The 26,819-nt window shown below is 42.7% G+C and overlaps 2 protein-coding genes across 3 annotated transcripts in view; both read right to left on the reverse strand.

Annotated features, from left to right (window-relative positions):
* USP43 (ubiquitin specific peptidase 43) overlaps nt 1-9,325 on the reverse strand; it is a 54,783-nt gene extending 45,458 nt beyond the window's left edge. For both annotated transcript variants that reach the window (XM_019755224.3, XM_019755223.3), the window contains exons 1-2: nt 8,678-9,325; nt 1,036-1,167 (exon numbers count right to left, since the gene is read on the reverse strand). In XM_019755224.3, the coding sequence (XP_019610783.3) occupies nt 1,036-1,167; nt 8,678-9,175 (630 nt within the window). In that variant the 5' untranslated portion in view covers nt 9,176-9,325. The remainder of the gene's footprint in view (nt 1-1,035; nt 1,168-8,677) is intronic.
* Nucleotides 9,326-11,178: 1,853 nt separating this feature from the next.
* Nucleotides 11,179-26,819, reverse strand: part of CFAP52 (cilia and flagella associated protein 52) — a 40,622-nt gene continuing 24,981 nt past the window's right edge. The window contains exons 9-14 of the mRNA XM_019755226.3: nt 23,115-23,263; nt 20,657-20,802; nt 18,008-18,159; nt 16,038-16,140; nt 13,035-13,146; nt 11,179-11,558 (exon numbers count right to left, since the gene is read on the reverse strand). Of these exons, the coding sequence (XP_019610785.3) occupies nt 11,383-11,558; nt 13,035-13,146; nt 16,038-16,140; nt 18,008-18,159; nt 20,657-20,802; nt 23,115-23,263 (838 nt within the window). The 3' untranslated portion in view covers nt 11,179-11,382. The remainder of the gene's footprint in view (nt 11,559-13,034; nt 13,147-16,037; nt 16,141-18,007; nt 18,160-20,656; nt 20,803-23,114; nt 23,264-26,819) is intronic.

Below are 26,819 nucleotides of genomic sequence, written 5' to 3' on the forward strand. Positions count from 1 at the left end.
TATTAACCACAGTCATTATGCTGTACATTAGATCTGTAGACTTAACTCATCCTACATGACTGCCACTGCCATCATCCTTTATTCCTCTAGAATGATGGGCTTCAAGTAAATAATGAAAGGAGGGGAAGATGACAGTTGAAAGACATAAAGACTTCCAAAGGGTTTTTTTAATTGACTCGTGAGACGGATGGTAATAAAGTGTCCAAATGTAAAACAAACAAACGAAAAACTGCGAAAGCAGTTCTTGTAGCTGCATCTGGAACAGTTTTGAGACACATCAAAAGGAATGCATGACTGATTGATTTCCAAAGCTTATGGTACATTTTTTAAATTACAGCAGCTTATTCATGGACGCTGTTCTAATAACTTCGCTCACTCATGGTATAACTTCCCTTGCTTTCACTTTCTTAAGTGAGAGATAAAAAGATAGCATTAGAGAAGAACCCACCATCGATCTTTATTTAGCAAAGCCCATAGAGAACAGAGCTGACGTATCAATTAAATGTGGCCACTACAAATGATTGCAGTGCTTTCTTACTCCCAAAGGTTTGAAGTTCCATCAAAATCTGGGAACGCTAAGTGAGTGCACACATGTAAAGATGCACATATCCATCCTATGTCTTTAGGGGCAAAAATGGGAATTGTTACTCTGTAGGATATGTCACTGAGAAAGCCATGGTAGAGTTAAAACGTCACCATCTGAAAATCATAAGCAATGGTGGTCATGGCCTCAGATGACCACACAAATGCACAGAATGTTGACAAAAATGAGATTTTTCCAATTTTAAGCCAAAAGGAAACACTATTCACTATATCACTGGGATTAGAGAAGAAGGAAATGCAGCGGGAGGAAATGCATTGTCTACAACAAACAGAGTTAAGAGAAAGAAGAGAAAAGACCAGGGAACAGCGCTGTGTATACAGGAGCCAGAATACACAGGAATCTAAGAATCTGAATTTGAAGATTCAGTTTTGAGGAGTTGGGAGGGAAGAAAAGAAAATCAAATATAGTGTGTTGTTTTGAGCGTGACCGACCTTCTCGGACCCTGGCCCTCGGTATAAGCCTTCCAAGTCCTCATGCACGCGATCCAGCAACCAGAGCAGGAACTCCAGGGCGTCATGCTGGGAATTGCCTTGGAACTGAGAGCCGTACTTGGAAACAGCATTCTGAAAAGAAAACCAGAGGGTCAATTCAGCCCTTCCAATAACCAAATAAGGGCCTATAAGCTCCAGGTCTACCAGTGGTCACTCTTCAGCCCAAACCTGGGATGACATCACGGAAACAACATGGAGTGAGAAATGGTCTTTCCTGCTAAAGCCTGCCCTTTTGGGGCAGTGTCCCAGATGCTACAAGGGTTTTCTGTATAGGTGAAGGTATCTTTTTATCCAGAAAGACTACTGATGTCTGTTCTGGCCTTTGAAAAGCCATAGGCTTGTCTCTGTTGAATATTTTGATTCTGTTGACCATCCATCCTCCCTGAAGCTCTTGTCCCTTGATTGCTCAGGCACATGCTCCCTGGCTCCCTTCCTTCCATCTATTTCCACACCGTTTGCCTCAGTTCATCCCGCGGGGGGGTGGGGGGGACAGCTTCTTGCCTTACCCTCCCCCTCAGTGATTTCATTCACTCCCACAGCATCAACTCTCTCTCTTTGCAAATGACCACCCGGCGTGGTGAAGCGGACTTCCTTAACCACCAGGCATGACGCTCCTTCATGGACTCTTCTACTGTGTGTGAAACCCAAGTGCAAACTTCGCTTTCTGTGGTTAGACCACAAAATGTTTGATCATTTTCAACCTTCATTCTTTTAATAAATATTCGCTGAGTGCCTACCGCGTGCCAGGCACCATTCTCCAGATTGAGGACAGAACAGTGAACAAGACAAACAGGACTCCCTGCCCTCCAGACACTTAGATTCCCTGCGCCTCCCGCACGGTCCTGTTCAATTGTGTAACAACTTTTGTCATTTTCTGTATAAATGCGTATTGCAGCTTTTTAAAAGTTATGTCAAAAGGCAATATATATATACACATACTTTTGAAAAGGAATTCAAAAGACAGGAATGAAGAGTCTTCCTTGTACTTGGCCCCTATCCCTGTAGACCCCTCCCCAGAGACAGGTCAACTGTCAGTTTCTTAAGCATCTTTCCAGGGACTTTTTTTTTTAATTCATGTGCAAGCATGAGCATCTGCGTGTAAGTGAATCCCCTTGTCTGTGTGTGTGCACAGTACATATGGTTGTTTATGCCACCCTGAGACTGCAGAGCCAGGCATCAGGCCTCGTGGCACCCAGGCCAATTCTCCACTCACGCCCGCCAAAGGGAGCAGTCTGAGCAAGGAGGCGGACCCAGGCAGCCTCACCACTGCCAATCAAACCCGATGGCCTGGGCTTTATTCTTTTCCTTTCTTTTACTCTTCTCTTGGAATTTAAAGGAAACTTCAGGATGAGATGAAGCAAAATCCAGGATTTAATTAATTGAAATGCTAGTTCTGAGTCTACCATGTTTCCCCGAAAATAAGACAGGATCTTATATTAATTTTTGCTCCAAAAGATGCAATGTCAGGACGAATGTCATCCTGAAATCATGGTAGGGTTTATTTTCTGGTTGGGTCTTATTTTTGGGGAAACACGGTATGTTTTAATCACACTTGTCTGGTTCACTGGAGGGTCTAGTTCTCCCAGGCTTCTCTGCACGTAGTAGGACTGCCAGATTTAGTGAACAAAATGAATAAGCAATAAACAATGAGCAACATTCATAGTACAAGTTTGTCCCATGCAATATCTGGGATACATTTATACTAGAAAGTTGCTGTTTATCTGAAATTCAAATTTAACTGGGCATCATGTATTTTACCTGACCACCCTACTCCCCAGGTACCCTAAAACCTATATCCTTAGTACCAATATTCGTTCCTGGCAGAGCAGCCAGCCCCACCAAAGTGAAATCTCTAAAATCAGCTCTTCCTCTTAAGGTCAGTTTCCCCCTTCAGATTCTCTCTCACACTCACTTCAGTCAGTTGCCAAGCATTCTGGATTCTGCCCCGCCCCTTCAGGAGAGTTCCATTCCCACTGCTGCGTCTGAAGTACTGCTACCCAGATGACAATACCTGCCCATAAAGGAGCCCAGCCCTGACAATCTGCCCCTGCCAGCCCACTGCCTGCATGGCAGGACAGACTCATTTTCCTACAGCCCCAGTGGATAACACCACGCCCCTACTCCAAACTCTTCCTGACTCTAACTCACTCCCTAACAGTCCAAACCCCTTCTCCGGTCTGGCCCCATCCAGGTATCTCACAACTTTTCTCATGTGTTTCAAAGCTCCAGCCACTCAGGTGGCCCCAAACATACTTCCCTACTTCAAAAATCTATATATACCTTTATTGTTTCTTCCTTCCAAGTGACCATTCCTCTCCTGTTAATCATGCTAATCCTTCAAGACTGACACGCTTTTCATGGTAGCCTGGCTACAAAATCTTTCCAGAAAGAATTTGACAACTTAAAGCTGATAGACAAAACAGGGCCTTAAAAATGTCCTTGGATATAAACAGTACAGTTGACGCTTGAACAACACAGGTTGGAATTGCACCGGTCCACTTATACACAAATTTTTAAAACTAAATACTGTTAGTGTATTTTCTCTCATGATTTTCTTTTCTCTAGCTTACTCGATTGTAAGAATACAGTATATAATACATATAACACAAAATATGTGTTAATGGACAGTTTGTGTTACCGGTGGTTTCTGGTCCACAGGAGGCTATTAATAGTTAAGATTTGGGGGTGTCAAAAGTTACACTCAATTTCTGGCTGCACAGGGTTGGGGGGAGTGTCAGTGCCCCTAACCCCAGCATTGTTCAAGGGTTAACTGTAATTGGGGGATTTAGATTAAGGAATGAGAGATACAAGCAAAGCTATTTCTAAGTATCAAAATTATCAGGGAAAAACTTGTGGCACATTCATATTAGATGGCCTTAAAAATTATGCTTGAGGAAATACTAACGAGAAAAGAAGTGATCCTGTCATTGAAAAAAATGCAAACACATCTATCTGAGATTGTTTTGTATATATTTGTAGATAGACAAAGACCAGAAAATATAAGGCAAAATATTAATAAATGGTTATCATAGAAGGATAGGACCATAGGTGGTTTATTTCATTCTCATTTGTACATTGCAAAAAAAATTTTTTTATAGTGAATATTGTTCTTTATTGGTCTTTTTCCAATTGTAACAGTATCTGGCAGGTGTTTTCCAGAAGATTTTTTATAATGTAACCTATCGATTCCTACAGAGGACATTCCCATAGGAAGTCTATTGAAATGTGACTAGAAATGCATTAAAGCTAAATTTTAACTTGGGAGGCAAATGCGGAAATATTTGGTATTTCTACCCTACAACATAGCATCACTCCATCCATGTGTGTGTCTTCTCTCAAACACTTATAATTTTTAACATATTTCTTATTAAAATTATTCCTAGTTATTTCATACTTCTGGTTGTTTTCACGAATGAAATCTAATTTTTATAGTGTTCTAAATGACTATTGCTTTTTCTTTTTATCTTGTATCTGACCTCATTAGTGATAGTGATAATTATAAAATATGGATTTCTAGGGCTATTTGGTAATTTTCTTTCTGTTCAATATTTTTGACTCCATTTCCATTTTATGTCTTACTGTTTTGTCAAGAACTGCCAAAACATAAGTGTGATGAAAGCATCCTGTGTTTTAAAAAGCAATTCCTCTAGTACGTCACTTGAGGCATACTCTGTGCCTAAAATCATAGGTGTAAAATGGATCTTTAAGCACGTAAGCTAAGATAAATCCTAGACGGCTGAAATCCTTAATGTAACCATAGAAAAACTAGAAACACATAAAATAGAATATTTATCAACGGTGTAATACAAATAAATCTAAAACTTCCAGTATTGAGATAGGGAGAGAAGAAAGTTTGGAGAAAACATTTGCAGGAAATACAACAAGGATTGAAGAACTTATAGAAACAAGTAAAAATAACATTAAGACGAAGGCAGATTGGATAGACAAATGACATAAGTAGACGATTCCAAGAGCAGTCTTACAACTAGCAAGAAGTGTGGAAAAATCCTATACCTCCTAATCAAAAAAATAACAGAAATCATAAAAACAAAGTAAAATGATGTTTTTCAGGGCCCGAGGAGTGGGGGAATGGCACAGGTGTTTAAAGGAACAAACATGCAACTCATAAATAAATAAGACTTGGAGACCTAACACACAGTACAAAACTGTATTATAAACATTAAACTTCCTAAGAGACTAGATTTTAATTGCTCCTAACCCTAGAAGAAATGATAATTATGTGACAGGATAGAGATGGTAGCTAACACTCCTATGGCCATCATATTGTAACATAAATGTATCAATGCACAGTATGTACATTGTATGATGTACAGTAATCCCCCTTTATCCTCGTTTTTGCTTTGCACACTTTCAGTTACATGAAGTCAACCAAGGTCCGAAAACATTAAATGGAAAATTCCAGAAATGAACAATTCATAACTTTTAAATTGTGCTCCGTTCTGAGTAGCACGATGAAATCTCACACTGTCCCACTCCATCTTGCCCAGGATGTGAATCATCCCTTTGTCCAGTGTCTCCACGCTGCATATGCTCCCTGCCCATTAGTCACTTAGTAGCCGTCTCAGTTATCAGATCGACTGGCTCAGTTCTTGTGTTCAAGGCACCCTTATGGTAGCCTCAGGTTCTGTCACAATGCCTATGTCACTCACCTCACTTCACCTCATCACAGAGGCATCTTATCATCTTACATCATCAAGAGAAGGGTGAGTACAGTACAGTAAGATATTTTGAGAGATCACATTCACATAACTTTTATTACAGTATATTGTTAAAGTGATTCTCTTTTATTATTAGTTGCTCTTAATCGCTTAACTGTGCCTAATTTGTAAACTAAAGTTTATCAGAGGTATGCATATATATAGGAAAAAACGGTATTTACAGGGTTCAGTGCTACCTGCAGTTTCAGGTATCCACTGGGGGTCTTGGAATGTATCCCCGTGGATAAGGAGAGAACTACTATACACCTTAAACTTACACAATGTTTTATGTCAAATATAACTCTATTTTTAAAAATGGGTGTATTTCACTGAACATAATTTACAATAAAGTTGATTTAAAAACCAAAAAACAAAAATAGCAAAATATTAATCTTTGCTTTGACCATGTAATTTCACTTCAAGGAATTAAGCTTATGGAAATGAGCAGAGCTGAGGACAATGATTTAAATACAAGAATTTTCAATACAGTGTGATAACTGGAAAACTGCCTAAATGTCTCCATAGGGATTGGTTCATTTAATAAAATATTATGCAATCATTACAAATTAAATTCTGTAGACTATTTGAATGACCAGGAGAAAGTCTTATGATAATAGTTTTTTTTTTTAAAAAAAGCAGGATATGAAATTGGAATTTTGAAATGTTTGTATGTACTTTGAAACACATCAATGTGTATGATGATTATCTCCAGAGATGGTTACCTCTAGTGGAGTTCCAGATCTTTTTTTTACATTTTTGCACTTTCCAATTTTTTTATAGTATACACATATTTAATTACATCATTAGAAAAGCAAAATATTATAGATAATATCATGAACAGGATATTTTAAATGTATGTAATCATTTGTTGTTAAAACAAAGAGTAGCCTACTGTCTATAGGAAGCTGGGTGACTCAGGGCTCAGGAAAGGGGAGCACTGCACCCCCATCCTGGAGTGCAGGTCTGGGGTTGGATAGCTCACTCCAGCGTGCTGGCACCTTCTCAATTTAACTCCCTCTGCCTGAAGCTAAAAATCCCTCCTGAGGACCAAACTCCTTTCCAAAACCTTACATGGCTTGTCCCCAACCAATTCTCGTCTCTCCTCCCCGCCCCAGGTTACACAGACTCTTATTAATTCTTTCAACCGTTCATTTATTCTGCCTAGCTCCTCAGCCCCACCCACCTCAGTGATTGGCACCTTCAGTCCCAAGGCCTGGAATGCACTTTCACATATTCCAATGTCCTTAGTTGACCCTTTCTGCTCCAAAACTCAACTCAATGATTAACCTCTCCAGGGTAACCTTCCTGCCCCTCTCCACTGTACCTCTTCCAATCAAATCACATCCTCTGGGCAGAATTACCACAGCTCCTTGTATTTTTATTTTCTAGCACTTGTCACAAACTCTAATCATGTGCCTGTGATTATTTCATTACCCTCCATCTCTCCCACTGGACTGTAAGATCCTGGGGAGCAGCCCCGGAATCAGGTTTTATACTAATCATTCATGCATTTCATGTGCCTGTTACAGTGTCTGGACACTCAAGCAATAGTTGTTGGATGAATGAATATTTATGTCTTCACCTGTAAAATTGGAGGAACTCACCTAGATTTCAATCAGCAAGGTTTAAAACCCGATTGCCCTCAAGGCTGGCTACCCAGAAAGTCCCAGGAAAACCCAGGGCACATCACCCTCATTAACATATTAACAACTCGATTACCCTTCCATTCCCCAAGGCTCACTGGGAGCTTCCAGATCCTAGGGGATTCAGAGCAGGCAGATAGGAAATCCTGGTGAGTCACAGAGGGTGATTAGTAATTTGGAAGGTTTTTTTTTTTTTTCAAGCTACTCTCACCTCTCCGGTCCCTGAAGTAACTGGATGAGACAGCATCCAGCATGAGAAAAGTACAAAGATTTACCTCCCTCCCTCCTAGGTCTCTCCAGGTAAAGAAGTGTAATGACAGAATAATGAAAAGTTCCTTGGGGCCAGGCACTGTTTTAAATGCTGTACATATAACTCATTTAATCTTCACAACAAGGCTATACTGTAAAAGGTAAGGTGCCATCCTGGTCCCATTTTACAGATGAGGAAAATTGAGGCACAGCGAGTTTTGGAAACTTGCTCAAGGTCACAAAGCTCCATTGACCTTGCTCTTAACCACTATCCCATAGTGCCTCTCATATTTTAAAAGCAAATGTTGCCAAAAAGCTATATTAACGACGCCCATTTCACCCACGGATTCCTGCAGCACAGCACTTCACTAGTGGAAGCAGGAGAGAGGAAGGTGGGGCTTGGCATCCTCGTGGGTCACATGGCAAGGATAGCTTTCTCAGGCTGAAACTCAGAGCGGTCGGTGATGCTTGTGGAATGAACACTGACAGGTTCCCCCTCCCCCAAGAACAACAATCACTAGTCTATGGAAAGCTTCAGCTCTGCCCAGAGTTGTGGTTTTTAAACAGGAAGCAAGCCATGCGCATCGATTATCAGGAACTCTTGAATCCCAAACAAACGCCCCGCTTTAACCCCGGGTGAAATGATACATGTAACTTCCAAAGTCTCAGGACCCTGCAGCATCCCGAATAAGTAGACCGTGATGCTGGGGAAAATGGATACAAACCCATGCTAACACGTCCTAGGGGATTTAATTTACGCTAAACAAAAGGATGCCATCTCCGATACAGCACACCCAACCAACTCAAAACAAGAGCGGTCACCCGAGGAGGAACTGGTAAATGTCATCTAAAGAAGGCCCCAGGAAAACCCTTTCCTGATGGAGCATACACTTTCCAAGAAGCGAAACCAGAAGGGCCGGAACGACGTTACTGCCGAGCGGCAACGGCGGTAGGCGGCAGGGCGCTGCCTACCTTGAACTCCGCGGAAAGTTGGGGCGTGTATTCGCGTGTCCAGAGCGCGCGCACTAGCGCCGCCAGCTGCTCGGTGACCTCCGCGTGGCCGGGCACCGCCCGGTAGCGCCCCAGCGCCAGGAACTCAGCCAGCAGGTCGGTGTTGCTGAGACACTGCACCACGGCGTTCATGAAACAGGTGTTGCCGTGGTTCTTCAAGCCCTGCGCGCCGGGGGGCCGCGCCCCATCGCCCGCGGGAAGCTGGGGCTGGGATCCGGGCGGGCGCTCCTCCCCGGGGCTCCCGGGAGCGGTTGGAGCCGGGGCCCGGGAGCAGGCAAAGCCCCCCTCACCGTCGCCATCGCGGTGTCCCGGCTTGGCCCGAGGTGGCGAGTCCTCCGGGCGGGAGCGGCTGCCTAGCGCCAGCAGGAAACGGCTGAGCAGGCGGCGCAGGGAGCGGCGGCGGCGGGGCCGTGGCGCGGGCGGCTCCTCTCCTGCGGCGGCCCCCGGGCCCGGCTCCATGGCTCCCGTCGGCGCGCCTCCCGGAGCGCAGCCCCGGGACCCCGAGCAGACCAGCGGCTAACAGGCCCTTACAACCCCGGACAGGCTCCCCGGCGCAGGCTACCTGCGGGCCAGGTGTGTCCGGACCAGGCGGAGGCGGGGCCAAGGGCGGGGCCACCCCGCCCCGCGCGGGAATCCAGTCGCAGGTTCCGCCTCAGGGCAGCGCTGGGCCACCCACCCCGCCCCGCGGTGCGGACTGGAAATAAAACACTAGGAGTCGCGGAGTTCACGTTCCCCTCCCTCCCATACCTCTCATAAATTGACAGACCTGAATTTACCTGCGTCTTTCGCGCCCCCCCACCCCGGCCTTCAAGCTGTGGAAATAATAGAGGAATGATAAATTTGAAAGCGCCTAGTAGATCGCAAAGTCCTGGCTATTTCTAAAATTCTTGTAATTACGTCCAGGTGAATATGAAGAAAAGGGAAAGGAAGACTCTCCAAAGGGCAACCTCTGGCAGGGTGAGCGAAGTGCACTGGGAGCTGTGATGGGGTGGGGTGCGCTTTTGTGCACAGCTGGTTCCTCCGCGGGCTCAGGTGTGTGCGGACAGGTGGCGCCACTCCTTCCAGCCTGTCTGCGCCTTAGGGTAGGCAGAGCCTTTGCCCGGACCAGCCCTCCTGGGACTAGAACTGGAAGCCGCATGTGATCCCGCGTGAAATAACCGAGATGGTTATGGTTCGCTTTTTTAAAGTACAGGCTAGGTTAGAGTTATTTTCCAAAAACTTGGCGAGACTTGACCATCCTCTCTTTAATCGATGGAGAAACGGGCTCAGAGGGGTTAACGCAATATACCGAGGCCACAAGACCTGTAAGCAAAGAAACCGGAACTCGACCTGGGTCTGTGGACTGCTGACCCCACAGGGTGGCTCTTTCCAACCTCGGTACAGTATAGTATTTGCTGATCAGCTTTCTGGATCTCAAAAGGTCCCCCTACTCCGTTACCTCCTCTGCTTAACGTAAAATCCTTGCTGAATTGTTACCCAATCAGAATTGGCTTTGCCTTGCCTGGCCCTTGATTCCCTGAGTAACTGCCGGCCTCCGCTCGCTTTATCCCGTAACAGGTTTATATTAAATCAGGCAAAGTTACAAAATGAATTTCTCATCAATTTCTAGCTCAAAAAGAGATCAGTATTCATTATTACACCAATGTCCTGAAATGTTACTTATTATTTGATAAATAAGTGATCATTTGTTAAATATCTACCTTGGTATGTCAAATAGGGCCAGCAGCAAGTCACCAGATACAAAAAAAAAAAAAAAAAAGAAAAAGAAAAAGGAGCATTAGTTAAGGATAAAGAATAAGCTTAGAACAAAAGACTATACTATGCATTGGGGACTTGGTGTTTCTGGAAAATGTCATTATTGACCCCCTCCGGAAAAGAACACCCGGTTGGATTATTAATACACAAGGTCCATTCCCTTGCCCTTCTGGTGGTAAGCACATAAGCACAGGAGAAAGATTTTGTGGCCAACTCCAAACAAGCACCTATAAAATTTCATCCTTGATAATCACCCCAAGATCCTCAACACATTTCCTTGGAGAAAGCACCATAATTCATGTTTAACTCTACTCTGTCAGGAATTCTGCAGGAACTTTACTACATTATTTCACTTAATTCTCACAGTAACCTTTTGAGCATGGTTTAAAAGCAAATTCTTGCTTTTACAAAAATTTTATTCTTGCTTTACAAAAGGGAAAATAGTGGTTCAGAGAGTTTTTTTAAAAAAAACACCTACCCATTATCTGGATTCAAAACCAAGTCTTGCCCCATGCAGCTTGACCAATGAAATGCTGATTAAGAAGGTAAGCTGGCCCTCCTTATTCTTAAAGGACGTCAGCAAAGCTATCTGTGCACATATCATGAGGAAGGACTATGAGTTTTTCAGAGTCACAGAAAGGAATTATGACAGAAAATCAACACGGGGTTTTTTCATAATAAACTTTTAATTAACAGGCGTGGACAAATTATTCTTGAACATATTTCAATTTTAATATATAATGTAAGAATGTAGAATGCATTCTATCAAGGAAAGGAGAAACTTACAAATAAAATATTTTGACTAAAGAACAAAAACACAGATGTAAGAAATCAAAACCAACTTTGGAGTTATCTGAGCTCAGCCTTCTGCAGAACTGTGCAATGCCGGGAACCAGGAGTCCCCTGTTGCTTCATGAGGCAAATGGGTACTTCCACCTCAAAATGGCTCCATCTGCACTTACACTAATGATGTACTGATTTCCCGGACTTATCCGGATATGCATGATGTTGCCACTGTGCCCAATCCCAACGTGAGTCACTTCACCCTCGTTATAATCCCAAACTTTGACCAGATGGTCATCTCCACCTGAAAAAGACATTTATATGGCATTGCTGTAACAGAATAAACAGCTCTGATTTCAAATAACTGGATCATTTTCAACCCATCCCCCATGTGCTAACTTAAAGGAAGAAAATACGTTTGTATAATAACACTTTTCCTTGATTATAAAAGTCTAGATCTGTTATAGAAAATTCGGGGGGAAAATACAAAGAGGTGACATCACCCTTGATCCCACCACCCCAAAATAACCACTAGTAACATCTTGGTTTAGTTCCTGCCAGTGTTTTTTTCATAAGTGTACAGGTATACATGTATATCTGTGTATGTGATTGTGATCACACCATGTCTGGTTTTATACCTTATTTTCAGTAAAAGTAGTTGTGAGACTAATTCATTGGGGGCATCTATTTGTTAATATCCTGAAGAATCAAAGAGACTGGCAGGAAGTGATATTGATGTTGTTCCAACAGGCATGTTGTGTGGTAAATGCCCCCTGGAAATGCTGATTTAAAAGCCTGGCATTTTAGGGTGGCAGGTTAGCTCAGCTGGTTAGAGCGTGGTGATAATAACACCAAGGTTGCCAGTTCGATCCCCACGTGGGCCACTGTGAGCTGTGCCCGCCTTAAAAAAATAAAAAATAAAAAAATAAAAGCCTGGCATTTTAGACTTCAACAGGAAATAACAGAGCAAGACATGCTGGACAGCCCAAGCCATTTTAGGCTCATTTGTATCATTGAAGCCTACCACAAAAAAGCCAGCAATGGGGCCGGCCCGGTGGCTCAGGCGGTTAGAGCTCCATGCTCCTAACTCTGAAGGCTGCCGGTTTGATTCCCACATGGGCCAGTGGGCTCTCAACCACAAGGTTGCCAGTTCAATTCCTCGAGTCCCGCAAGGGATGGTGGGCTCTGCCCCCTGCAACTAAGATTGAACACGGCACCTTGAGCTGAGCTGCCGCTGAGCTCCCAGATGGCTCAGTTGGTTGGAGTGCGTCCTCTCAAGGTTGCTGGTTCGACTCCCGCAAGGGATGGTGGGCTGTGCCCCCTACAACTAGAAAACAGCAACTGGACCTGGAGCTAAGCTGCGCCCTCCACAACTAAGACTGAAAGGACAACTTGAAGCTGAACAGAACCCTCCACAACTAAGATTGAAAGGACAACAACTTGACTTGGAAAAAAGTCCTGAAGAACACACTGTTCCCCCACTAAAGTCCTGTTCCCCTTCCCCAATAAAATCTTAAAAAAAAAAAAAAAAAAGCCAGCAATGTAAGGCTTAGCTTTTCTTTGTGCCCCAAAGGCTCCTGGGCAAAGGTTTCCTCTCATTGAAATACGACTTCTGGATTTTACTTTCCCAGCCACACTGGCTGAGTGCTCAGGCCTGAATCAAAACATATTGCCCTTTAGACTGTTCTGTGGTCCCTTTCCAGTTGCCTCCCGCCTGGGAGTTCCATGTTCCTATGTAAATAAGTCGGGCTTGGCTTTCTGTTCCAATCCCAGGACTAACCTGTAACAAAGTACACTCCTTCCAGTGTGATATCCATACCGTTGATTGACCCCGACAAGGAACCTTCCAACTCTCTGATTACCGACCCATCAAACACTTCCCAGTAAGCAATCTGGAATTCAGGAGAGAAGCATTAGGCAGGATCTAGCTCAGTGGAATCATCCACACACATGCTAACAGAAGATGGTTCGACTTTATATAGAAGGTAGTAAAAATGCATCGTGGGGTGATACATCGGCTGAAATTATAAATAGGCTAAAACAGGGGGTGGAGAAACCATTTTAATATTTTTAGTATTGGCTTTTAAATTTGCATTCTATTTAAAGAGCTGTTGATATGCTGGTAAACCCAAACTGTGACAGAAAGTGCTTTTGATGAGATAAAGCAGATTGAGTCTGAAGCAAGCTGTAAAAGAAAAAGGAAACAGCCACACGGCATCCGCTTTCCCCACTTCTGTCCTTGGAGCAGGCCAGTGGAGCTTCAGACCCGGTGGGAGGTTGAAGCATTTCCTTCCTTCAGCTTGGGGAAAGAGCAGTCCGGAAAGTTCTGGAGACTGGGCCTTACAAAGTCACGGGCCAGCCCTTCCTGTTCTTCACCCCACCCTTATCCCCAACCTTCTCTTCTGCCTCAAAGCAATAAAGCATTCTACAGGGTGGAGTTTGCAAGCAAATTGATAAGATCGGTCCCCTCCTGGGGAGGGACACTAGGTTAGGGGTGGAGTGGGGGAAGACCGGAGCTCAAGAAGGGAGATTTTTCTCTGAGTATACGACTTTTATGCTTTTTGAACTTTGAAACTTAAAAGTATACAGCCTACTCAAAAATACAATTTCTTTCTAAACAAAGAGTACTTGACCAGGAATCAGGAATATGAACTTGGGCATACATTTCGCCCCTTTCTCTCGATTTCATGTTGATGGAAACTTGCTGTGTTCCAGTCATTATGCCAGGAATCTGTATTCCTCTGAATGTAGCTAGAAATTGTGTATACTATTAAATATATACAAAGGGTGCCAAAAAATGTATACACATTTTAAGAAAGGAAAAACCTGTATTAAAATTACACTGATGAGCACCACTTTGAGCACCTTTTGTAATTGCAGAAGTCAAAGGTGACTTGTATTTATCTTTTGTTATCGGTACATATTAAGTATTAGAATTTTAATACAGGTTTTTCCTTTCTTAAAATGTGTATACATATTTTTGGCACCCTCTATGTGTATGTGTGTGTGTGTGTGTGTGTGTGTGTGTGTGTGTATAATTTCTATTGATGCTTGATTGCTTTAATATAAAGTTCTGTTTTCATAGTGAAAATGTAGAGGACTATAAAAGCACAGCAACAATTTTATTTCTCAGTAAGTACACCCATAAAAGCAGTTTGTGCTTGACTACACGCTTTCTTGGCCTAAGAAGTCAAAGTCTCTCCTGGGCAGACTTATCAAACCTCAGGCTTTCCTGAATATCCTCTGCTTGGGATGGTCTTCCCAGAGATGTCAGCATGGTGAGGTCCTTTTGTCACTCGGGTCTCAGTTCAAACGTTATCTCCTTAAGGAGGTCTTCACTGACCATCCTAGCTTTCTTCCCCAAGCCAGTATTATATAACCTGTTCTATTTTCTTTTCAGCTCTTTCACCACCTCATATCATTTTGGTCACATTACTCATTGTTCATTCATATATTTCTTTACATGTGTACTGTCCAATTCCATCCCCTCCCGCCCATAATAAATACATAAAATAAGTAAGCTCCATGACAGCAAGGACACTATCATGTCCCCAGTACTTAGAAGAGTTTTACAGATTTATGATTTATGGTTTAAACATTCTGATAAAAGTCTAATAAGAGCAAAATAGACTGTTTCAAGTCTCACAAACTGAAACCTAAAATATAGCAGCTGTCACACTAATGTAGAAACTCTATGAACCATATACAAAGCATTTATAGTGATGTTGTGGTTAACTCCCTACTATCCATTCTAAGAGGAAGCCCACTTAGACCATAGGTCAAACAGGGGGTTGGGGGCTGCACAGGCCGAAGCCAGTTTGGGCCAATGAAGCACAAAGAAACTAACAAGGCCAATGTACAGAGACTGGAGTTGAGGCAGACCCAACAACATTCTACCTGTGTCAGGCAAATCCTAGTTGGACGGGGCAGTATTTCTTGGCTTTTTATGCCAAAGTGTCTTTGGACAGTAGTCCTCAATCACCTGGGAAGCTTAAACAGGAGAAAGCTCCACTCCTAGATTCTTATTTGGGGTGGTGGGAGGTGGGGGGGGGGGCTTGGAGGGGCACTTTGAGTATGTTTCCTACAATATTTTTATACTTTTAACTCATCAACTTTTTCTATAGCTAGTCTGAATTAGAGCAAATCCGTTAGCTGGATGTGCAGGTAATTGGGCTGATCTGATATGGCTGGCGGGGTGGGTGATACCTTAGTGTCCTGGCCCCGCCATGGCCTCTCTCCTAAAGCCTATTGTTTGCTCCAAGGGGAAACATTCCCCTTGGACCAATCTCCACCCATGGACATGAACTCTCCACCTTAAGAGATTTTTAACACATCGATGAAGTAGAGTGCTAAGCGATGAGGAGCTCTAGTGACAATCGGTTTGAATTTAGTCAAAGTGACAGCTGATTTGGGCACAGCCAACTCCTTTCCAGCCTCAGAAATTTCCTAAAAATAAAAACGAATGTGTACTGAGTACCTACTATGTGCAGGCACCCTGCTATTAGCATTATACACGAGCACGCCTTTAATCTTCACAGCAACTCTGTGAGGTCAGTGGTATCATCATTCCATTCTACAGATGAGGAAGGGATGGCACCAGAGGGTTACATGGCATTTCCAAAGTCACACTGATCAATAGCAAAACCGTCATCTGAACTGGCATGACTCCAGAGCCTGCACCCTCAGCCACATCACTTCACTGCTTTTCTCTTGTACCAAAAAGATCTTGAAAAAAATAAAAATTAGAAAAAAAAAGATCTTGACTCTTGCCAACAGTACTCACCTTTCTGTCTGTCCCACAGGTGATGATCTGGAACTCTTCAGGGTGATAACAAACACACTGGAATAAGGTGTTCGCCAGGATCATCTGGTTCCTTCTAAGATGTCTGAAAAACAGATTCAGAAGCTTGAAACTTGACTTTCTGTTCCCTAGAAAAGTTATTTAGTGTGCAAACTGGATTTGGGACAAGCTTGGATTGGGGTTGGTTTATTTATCCCAGGCAGACTTCCTCTTACTCTGCCCACTCCATTTGCATTCTCACAGAGCACCTATGGTGCAGTCAGAAGATACTGGGTGGGGCCTTTCTACACGACTACACACAGGACTCAATGAAAAGCCTCAAATTCCAGGGAAAAGGAAGTAAGAGAGGCTGAACACAGAGTCAACCTGTTGTCTGCTACACAAAGTACTATATTCCGGAGGCTGCCATTTTAAAGTGAAGGTCTCTACAAGCTGAGCAGCAAAGCGCGGGGAAGGGCTTTATAAAAATTGATGGTACTGAGCCTAACCTCTAGGGATTTGGATTCAGTAGCTTGGGATGAAGCCCACATATCTGTATTTTTGAATCGGCATCTTAGTTGATTCTAATGTGCACATAGTTTGAGAAACACTGCTTTAGGTACGTATCAAAAAATGTGGAAATTAGCTTCTGCTTCCATAGATGATGCGGTTGAGCCGCCATTTCACAGGCCAGACTCTGCTGGCGAAAATAATGCTCCTTCTGCACAGTTTCTTCTCGTTATGGACATTTTCAAATATGGTATCTGAATTGACCATTTTTAAAGATTTTGGCACAAATTAACCCAATATTCCTGCTACAGAACAAGGAGGCTTTAAAATATTGAGGTGGTCACAAACCATTCATGGAAATAAGCATAGACATGCCCTTCTAATTATAGGTTTTCCCAATGGGAAGTCCAAGTGTAAGCTAACACCTCCCACAAGTGGGGTCCTTGGACTAGCAGCCCCAGGGGCATTACAAATGCAGCATCCCAGATACCACTCTAGATCTACTGAATTGAAATCTAGATTAGTACAAGATCCCCAGGTGAGTTGTATGCACATCAAAGTTAGAAACACGCAGAGCCAGAAGACAGAAGCTTGCTTTTTAATGTATTAAATAAGAAGTGTTCTATCTTTGTCTTTAGTTCCCATTCTCTTCTCCGATCAAGAACGTTTCATATTTATATAGCTATATCTATATATCTCTGTCTATCTATCTATCTATCTATCTATCTATTTTTTTTCCCCTCTCACCTCTGTACTTAATCAAGTCTAATGTATTTATTCACAGAAGCCAGGCATCTTAGGAGTGGTATCGGGTAGCAGGGTGCTGGGCAGGGAAAAGGGTTGGGGGAATAGGACCTAATTCTAAATAATAACACACAGCAAAATGCTTTTAGTAAAAAAGAAAAAGAATCAACCTTGAAAGTCCTTGAATTACTCCAACAATAAAGTTTACATGCTTTGGTCGCAGTGGTTGGAGTCAGTTAACTCTGTGGGGGTAGCAATATGCTTACAGTATAAGAGTCCTGAGAATATGGCCAACTGAGGGAAAGGGCAACTTACACCAATGCCACCCCCATAGCAAGCTCACTCTGGGCTTGACTAGACTGCATGGCATGACCAGGGGAACTGCCTGCATTACTTATTTCCCTTCTCCAGTTTGGGAGAACACTTAGAATTGAATTAGTATAAGTTAAATCATGCTTCACCTTGTGTATCCAGAAAGTGACTTCCCTGTCTGTCCAGAATCTTCTAACATCCAGCTCTTCCTGGAAACTAATACCCTTTCTACCAGTGTCTGTAAACCCCAAGCAGTCATGGAGATGAATAGCTTCTGATGAACTTCCCTGACTGTTGCCTTAAGTAAGATTTCCACCTTTCATTTGAATCTTCTCTCAAGTTCAATAAAATGCTAGCATTGTTGGGTCTGTAAGTGCCACTTCATCCTCCCCATCACAGGTACCTACACAAGGTCCCAAATGATGCAAGTGCCATCTGTGCTGGCTGTGACACACTCCTTGTTGTTCTTCTTCACCCGAATGCAGGACACAGAAGACTTATGCTCCTTCAGGGCCTCCTCCAGCTTCTGGGTCTGGCAGCCTATCTGCCACACTCTCACCTGAAAGCCACAGAGCACAGGCTCTCAATACAGGCTGGGACTTCCAACGAGATAAAAAAAATTCCAAAACCTTTTTCACCTCTGCTCTGTTTGACTTTTTGTTTGTTTTAATTTCCCCTGTTCGCCTCTCAGTTCAGTGGGAGTGGGAATGCTAAGTTGTAGACCAGGAATATTCTTCCATGGAGCCGGAAAAATGATCCCAAACGTCATGCACCTGCTTCTACTTTCAGGGCTGAGAAATGTGTCAGATGCCTGCTACTAAAACCAAAAATGCAAGGGCTGCTGCTAACCCAAGTGAAATATGTCCACTCACTTCTGCTGAGCATTGCTCTCAAATTTCCAGTGCCATCAGGAAATCTCTTAGGTACTCAGAGCCATATTTAAACTTTCACATCAGCTGCTCAATTTTAATAATTTAAAAAATCAATGGGTCTCAACTCCATCAAGACCAATACCCACTTTCCGTAAAAATATTTTCTAATACACTTTTGCTACCCTGAAATGAAATTCATAGGTAATACAACTACCTACGCACAAAATTTCAAAACTGTCAAAATGACGCTCTCACTGTAATAAAAATGGTAAGCAAAAAGAAAGCAATTTAGTATGTCCTGTAATGGATAAATACTCTGTCACCACTATACTAGAAAACATAATAATGTAGTCAGATGCATATACCTTCTTATAATGAATATGTTGGACTTATTAAAATAAGAAAAGCAGAAATTATTTTGTATAAGTAATATAAGACAATGAAATCACCATAGTCTAGGTGAACACTAGACTAAAAACTAGTGTTAGGATAAGTAATTTATTTGTACCTGGTAAGAGGAAAATAACTTTAAATTCAGTAAGAAAAACATTCTAAAAGATTTTCTTAGTAAAGAAGATGAGGAAGCATGAGGTTATCCCAAATGAACTGGGCCATATTCACTTCTATGGTGTCCAAGTAATTCCCTACATTGTGACACAGGATGGAATAAAGACTATTGCCAAAGAAAACAAATCTCGTCTTGAAATCCCACTACATGTGGAGACATACAGTCGGTCTTTTTCTAAGTAGTGTGGTGTGTGTGCCAGACAAACAGTCCCAGGACTGGCACCTTGGAGGCACTGGGCATTATTAGCCCTTTAGTTGTGGGATTTCAGCGGGGTTTGGGTATGCTTGGGGGGAAGGGGATAAAGGGGTGTGACTGGAGTCCTTGCAACTCAGGCAACGGCCATTGACCAATGAAAATGGAAGTATCTGAGTATTTTAGCAACTACTGTATTCATACCAGTGCACACCCACGGACCAGCAGCCCTGATCTGTAGTATTTACAAAGACCTTGAAGACAGTGTGTTTTGGAAGGAAAGGCCTGTAATAGCTGTGGGGAATGGCAGGAATGGCTGACACTGTGGAAAGATTGCTGAGCAGGGCCAAGGACAGTGAAGTCGTAATGTGTGATTTCCTTTGGAAGCTCTCATCAGCCAGGGTTCAGGCACCTAGAATGAAGGTGGTCTGGTTCAAGGCAAGTTTGGGCATCAGCAAGGTAGATGCTGCAGAAAGCTGAGGGAGCAAAAACCATGCTGAGGTGTCAGCAACAGCATGGCTGAAGGGGTGAGGGAAGGGAGTAAAGCCATGCGGGTGGTGGTAGGCAGAGAAGGTCATGGTCTCGGGCTAGACCTGTCTATAGAGCACCTGAAATGTGGCAGATCCAGAGATACTCTCCATCTCTGGGAAAATGCACACCAGGTTTTGAAGACTTAGTACAAAACAATGTAAATTATCTCATTAATAGGAGTATTGTTGTCTTCACTTTACACACAGGAAACTAAAGTACAGAGAGGTTAAAAGAACACGCCCCAGGTCGCACAGCTGGGAAGTGGTGGAAGTGAAATCTGAGCCCAAGGCGGTGTGACTGCAAAACCCAAACACTCAGCCACTAATCCGCTTGGCCCAAACTCAGCTGAAGGGAAGGCCTGGGATAGAAAAACAGCTGGGGAGTAAGGGAGGGGAGACACAAAGACGAATGTGTGCGTGAAAGATGTTGTAAGCTCCTCGAAATGATGGAAGAAAAAGGTTGAGAGTAATATTTTAAAAATAATGGTCGAAATGTCTGGGTAGTTTAAAGGATTGATTCTAAAAATAGTGTCTCCTTTGAAAGATAAGATTAAAACAATTTATATAACTACGGTATTTCAAGGCGAAGAACAGGTATGTATTCCAAAACTGGCAAAACACCAATTTGGATTCATACAGCTTGATTCTGTACAGAACACTTTCATGTCTACATCTTAAATGTCCTTTCTGTGAACAAATGGACTTATATGTGGATTTTTATTATTAGAACTTTAATTTACAATGTATTTTAGGGTTTCATCAAAATGTTAATTTGGTCCTGCCTGACTCCTAGCACAGGTGAAAAAAAAAAAAAATCAAGTAATTGACCTCCAATGAAGCAGTTGTCCTAAATTGAGGGTTATTTTTAAAAGATTCTGCCTTCAAGAACAATACCTCCCCTTCCCCGCCGCCGCTGATGACCCTTTTACAGTCACTGGTGGTAGCGATGGCTGTCACTCCGATCCTGTGGGCATTGTTAATGACATACAGCAACTGGCCTGTCTCTGGGGTGAAGGCTCGGATTTTACCATCGTCCCACGCTGGCATGAAAGGAAAACAAAGGGCAGGCAGAATCAGTATATCATATTCTCTCTGCAGCTGGTTGCTCTCCTAAAGCATTAATGAGAGTCAGGATTGGGGAGCAGTGTGGTCATGGAAGAAAGAGGCCAGTCCCCTACCACTGCCAGGAATCATATCCCCCTTTCTCCCGATTCCCCAAACTGATCATACCTGGCTGAGGGACATGAGTGGCTTGCCTTAGTTGAAGCTGCCTCCAGGTGCACCCCACTCCAGGAGAGAGAAGTTGGGGTGGGGAGGAAGGAGGGAGGCCAGCTTCACCTCTCCCAGGAACTGCAAAACTTTAACATTCAGCTAGCTAGTGGACATCACACCTGGGGTGTATAATTTAACATCCCCAAATAAAAGTTGGCCCCTCCCCCACCTTTAAGCCAGATGCTCTGTCCCCCATTCCCACTATTTTCCTCATCTCAATAAAATTTGCCCATCTATCCAGTTGCTCAAGCCAAGAACTTCAGAGTTATTCTTGATTCCTCTCTATTCCATCCACCCAACTAACCCAACATCCAATCCGTCAGCAAGTCCCATCAGCTCTACAGTTAAAAATTATCCCAAGTCTGAACACTTCCTAACCCCTCCACTGGGGTGACCCTCACCCAAGCCATGAGCATCTCTCTCCTGAATTATTATAACATCTTCTTCTCTGGACTTAGAGTCTTGCTCTCCTATAATCAATGATCTGTGCAGGATTCCGGGTGAATATCTGAGAACCGTGTTAGCTCCTTGATCAGGAACTTCCAAAGCCACACCTCCTCTACTACCACTCTCTGACCTCAGCCTAACCCTTTAAGCTCCGGATACACCGGTCTTCTTTCTAGTCCTCAAATACACCAAGTGATTTCCTCAAGGCCTTTATACTTGCTGTTCCCTCTGCCTGGAATGTTCTTCCCCTGTGTCTTTACATGGCTGACATCGTCTTTGGTGTCACCTCTTGGCTTTAGCAATTTTAAGTAGGGTGCTCAAGGCAGATCCCATTTCAGCAAAGACTTGAGGAAGTGAGAGGGTGAGGGATAAGTCGTGGAGCTAGCTGGGAAAAGAACATTCCAGGCAGCCCAGAGAGCTAGAGTAAAGACCCTGCAAGCAGTGTGTGTGAGGAATAGCGAAGGAGCGGTTATGGCTAGCAGGGGCAACTGGGAAGAGACACAGTCAGAGGTAAGGAGGTGGAAGTGGGAGCGGTGTGGTCACGTAGGGCCTTGTAGGCAATTGCAGGGGTTTGTCCTTTATTCTCTGAGAGTAAAAGATCTTTGAACCCTAGGAATGGCATGATCTGACTTTGACTTTAAAAAGCGATTTCTGGCTTCTGTGTTTAGAATAGACTGAGGGAGCTGAATGGTAGGCAGGGGCAGAACCAGGGAGACATGGTAAGAAGCTACTAGGATAATCTAGGAGAGAGATGATGGTGGCTAAGACAAGGAACAAAGATGATGAGAAGTGATGGAAACTTGGATATACTCTGAAGAGGGGACCATTAGGGACAAATGGATGTGGGCTATAAAAGAGGAGGTAATAAGGACTTCAGTGTTTGTTAGCTTTGTGTGTGTGTAAGCTAAGAACTCCTGGTGGCCACTATGTGGTGAAAAAAACATGCCCAAGAGAGAGGCCAACATGTAGGAAACAAAGCCAAGAAAAGAGGGGTGAGATGGGTTCCGGATATCACCATTTTAAAGAGCTAAACATCTAAAGAACCACTTGACTTTTCATTGATGTGAACAAGCGAATTTACTTTTTGACCACTGGGGAAATTTGTACGTAGATTGAATTTAAGAAATCATTGTTTTATAGGAAAAGATTATTTTTAGAGATGTATACTAAAGTATTTAGAGGTAGAATATCATCATGTCTATAATTGATGTTAAGATGTTTTGGCATAAAATAATCAATTGCATTAAAAATAAATTCCCTTTGAGGTACAACTTCAAATCAGGTTTTTATCCCTTGACCAACAAAAGGGGTTCTAACACCAGTGCCCTATATTTACTAAGGACTCAAATCCATTTTGTAATTGAATTACTACATTTCCGGGCGCGAGAGAAAGCTACATACTATATGTAGCAATTTGGAGAAGAGAAATTACTAGTATTTGGTTCTTCCTAGCTCAGAAAGTCTCCCAGCTAGAAAGGAACTCCAAAGAGAGGCTCGATTAGAAGCAAGGAGGCAGGGCACAGTGGGAGGCTGCTCCAGATTATCTACATGGAGAGACTAGTGTTTAATGAGAATGACAAAACCCGCAGCCACAGCCAGAGGCAGAAGCCGAATCTTGGGACGTCAGCGTTACCTGAAATGATGCTCTTGCCGTCTCTCATGAAGTCAATGCTGTGGCAGGTCATGTTGTGGACAGTGATCCGCAGCAGTTCCCTGTTGGACAGCGTGTGCCACACTCTAATGTCCTCCTTGGCACAGGTGGCAAATAGCTCAGCAGTGCCACTGAAAAGAAGCCCCCACAAGAATAAGAGATGCAACCATAAAAGATGCAGTATTTCTTAGATGCATGTTTGACACTAAAATATGTTTCATGAGGATATAGGGAAGGATGTCTTTTAGGCACCAATTATCTCGAGGCTTGATGGTCTTCTAGATTGCTTGTGTAAAATGGCACTGGATGCCCACAAATCATCTGTGAACAATCTTTTACAGTCCTTTCCTTTGAGGAAGGGTTGGGGCAAAGTTGCTCAAAAAAGAAAATGTCAATGTAAAAATCTTTCAATAGCGTGGTAGACTGGAGGATAACAAGCAACATTTCCTGAAATAAAGTACATCTGTGAAATATTTATTTAAAAGAGGCTAAAGAAAACTTTTCTTGTAAAGTAGATAATCATTAAAATTTCAAAGAAGAAAATGACAAGGCTGCTAGAATTCATGTTTGCCGATACCCAAAATGTTTCTTTGCTTAGTTATGAGAAAATATGAGATTGTGGACAAGGAAGAGCATCCCAGACTAATTGGCCTGTCGGGTTTATTTTATTTTTTTTAAGAACAACTTGTAAATAGGATGAAAAATACCAAGTTGTCAAAAAATTACAGATTATTCCAATTTGGATATGAAAAGGAGTAATACTAGGGTACAATAAAAACCACTTGCTTGGGGCAGGCCTGGTGGCTCAGGCTGTTAGAGCTCCATGCTCCTAACTCCGAAGGCTGCCGGTTCGATTCCCACATGGGCCAGTGGGCTCTCAACCACAAGGTTGCCAGTTTAACTCCTCGAGTCCTGCAAGGGATGGTGGGCAGCGCCCCCTCCCCTGCAACTAAGATTGAACACGGCACCTTGAGCTGAGCTGCCGCTGAGCTCTCGGATGACTCAGTTGGTTGGAGCACATCCTCTCAACCACAAGGTTGCCGGTTTGACTCCCTCAAGGGATGGTGGGCTGCGCCCCCTGCAACTAGCAACGGCAACTGGACCTGGAGCTGAGCTGCGCCCTCCACAACCAAGATTGAAAGGACAATAACTTGAAGCTGAACAGCACCCTCCACAACTAAGATTGAAAGGACAACAACTTGACTTGGAAAAAAGTCCTGGAAGTACACACTGTTCCCCAATAAAGTCCTGTTCCCCTTCCCCAATAAAAAAAAACTTGAAAAAAACACACACCTGCTTTATCAGTATGAATTTCTAGCTACAGTCTGTGTGTAGACTGGGCTAAGTTTTATATTTAAATACCTCTCAAAAACTTTCTACATATCATTTCTCTTACTTTTAAGATCTACTCACTTTTGAATTGATAAAAAAATAAGTGGATATTTTCCACATATTTAGCTTTGGGACTCAGAGTAAAATTATAATGCTGAACTAGTTACTTCAATAGAGTAAGTGCTAAACAGGACAGCAGATGAGATGGAGCTCCTTGGCAGACAGTCCTGATTGACAGAGATCAAATCAAGCCCATCTTAAAATAATAATATTTAACATAAGAGAAGTTTTACTTGGATACGGCCTTCAGTGACTAAGCTCCTCCCTTGGGGAAAGTGAGCTCTTAAAGAGGTATATAGAGCCCTCATGAAAATCAAATATCATAGAATGAATACACCCAGAGAACTTTCCAAACTCTCCCTACCCTTGACAGACAGTCCACTTACTCAAGAGTCATGTCTAGTCCACAATGAGCCATTCTAGTAGAAGATTGTCTTTAATTTAGAATCTGAAAGATTAAGTTCCAGAAAAAAACAAACTGATTGGATCAAGATGGTGCACTAGGCCCATATGCTTCCTCCCTCCCATCTAAAATCCCATGAAAGTGATATAGAGATAGAGATGATAAAAACAGAGATAGATGTAGGTATTTAGAGATACATTTTTTTTCTTAACAATACAGGAAAGAGAAAAGATTATCATTAAATAGGCCAGAAACATTGATGATAAACAGTGATCAGCCAGATAAAATCTGTAGAGAAACAAAACTAAGGGAATTCGTCATCAGAGACCTATATTTCAAAAAAAAAAAAAAAAAGAAAAGAAAAGAAAGAAAGAAGAAGAAAAAAAAAAGCTAAACAAAGTTCTACAGGCTGAAAGGAAATTACACCAGATGGCAACTGAGATATTTAAGAAAGAATGAAGAGCATCAGAAATGCTCAACTATGTGGGTAAGCACAGAGGTTTATCTTTTTCTTTTCTTCTCTTAAATTCTTGAAAAGATTTATGACTGCTTAAAGCAAAAGTTATAATATAAAACTGATGGGTTTATGACAGAAATAGGTATACATGAAAACAATTGCACTAAGGATAAGAGTATGTTTAAGGGAAATATACTGTTGCAAAATTCCTATACTGTATTTTACTTAAAATAATTCAATATTAATTCTAGGCAGACTCTTATATGTTAAATATTCATACTGTCATCCTGAGAGCAACCACCAAAAAATTCATGCAAAGATACATAGCTAGAAAGCCAATAGAGCAATTAAAATATAATGCTAACAACATTCGATTAAAACAAAAGGTGGCAGGAAAGAACTAATAGAACAACAGATGAGATAAAAGAAAACAATAACAAAATCAAAGATTTAATACAACTGGAGCGGCCGGTTAGCTCAGTTGGTTAGAGCGCGATGCTCTTAACAAGGTTTCATTCCCACATGGGCCACTGTGAGGTGCGTCCTCCACAACTAGATTGAAACAACCACTTGATTTGGAGCTGATGGGTCCTGGAAAAACACACTTAAAAATAATAAAAGTTAAAAAATAACAACCCAAAACTTAAAAAAAAAAAACCCATACAATTGGAGAATCCGTATTTTTGTCAGGAGCAGCCTGCTTGCCATGTCAGTGTCGCTTTGGCGGTCGTGCACTAAGTTCGTGTGACTTGTGTCTACTCAGCCCTGCACCTGGCCTGCGTGTGTCAGCACGTGACTTGTGTGAAGTTTCTTCTGTAGTCTGGGCTGAGGGACTCTCCAGACTTCACGGGCATCCTGGCTCAGCAGCTCACACGGAGCACAGACATCCTTCAGTGCTTTGGCTCAGCAGCTCACACGGAGCACAGACATCCTTCAGTGCTTTGGCTGCAGTGTGAAGACGCGAGGGTGTTTCTGAACAAAGGCAGTGAAACACCTGGTGACTTATGTCCTGCTGCTTGAGTCGCCACCAGGTCCAGTGAGATGGTGGCTAGCCCTCTGTCCCCACTCCCCACCTCACACTCTCCCCTCCAGCTGAGGACTCCCGTGGCTTTGGGGTGGGAGGACAGGCACCCTGGGCTCTTGAGCACACTCAGAATCTCCTTAACCTGCATCTCACTCTTTGCACCCTGCAAGTGGACTTACAGGATCTTTGTGCATCAGTGTCTGGGCTCCTAGAGAAGCATGTGGCGTGCATGAATGTAATACAGTACATGTACTTGTATCTATGTATTTGTATGTATATGTGAGATAGATGTTTTATAGTAAATATTATGTGGTGAGGCAATGATCATGTTAAAAATATAAGAATTTGCTATTAGCTTGAGACATAAATCATAATTGGCCTATTTACTTTTTCTTTCATAGGCATTTCTTG

This window comes from Rhinolophus sinicus, chromosome 12 (assembly GCF_057876585.1).
Source record: "Rhinolophus sinicus isolate RSI-liver-muscle chromosome 12, RSI-T2T, whole genome shotgun sequence".
Classification (NCBI taxonomy): domain Eukaryota; kingdom Metazoa; phylum Chordata; class Mammalia; order Chiroptera; family Rhinolophidae; genus Rhinolophus; species Rhinolophus sinicus.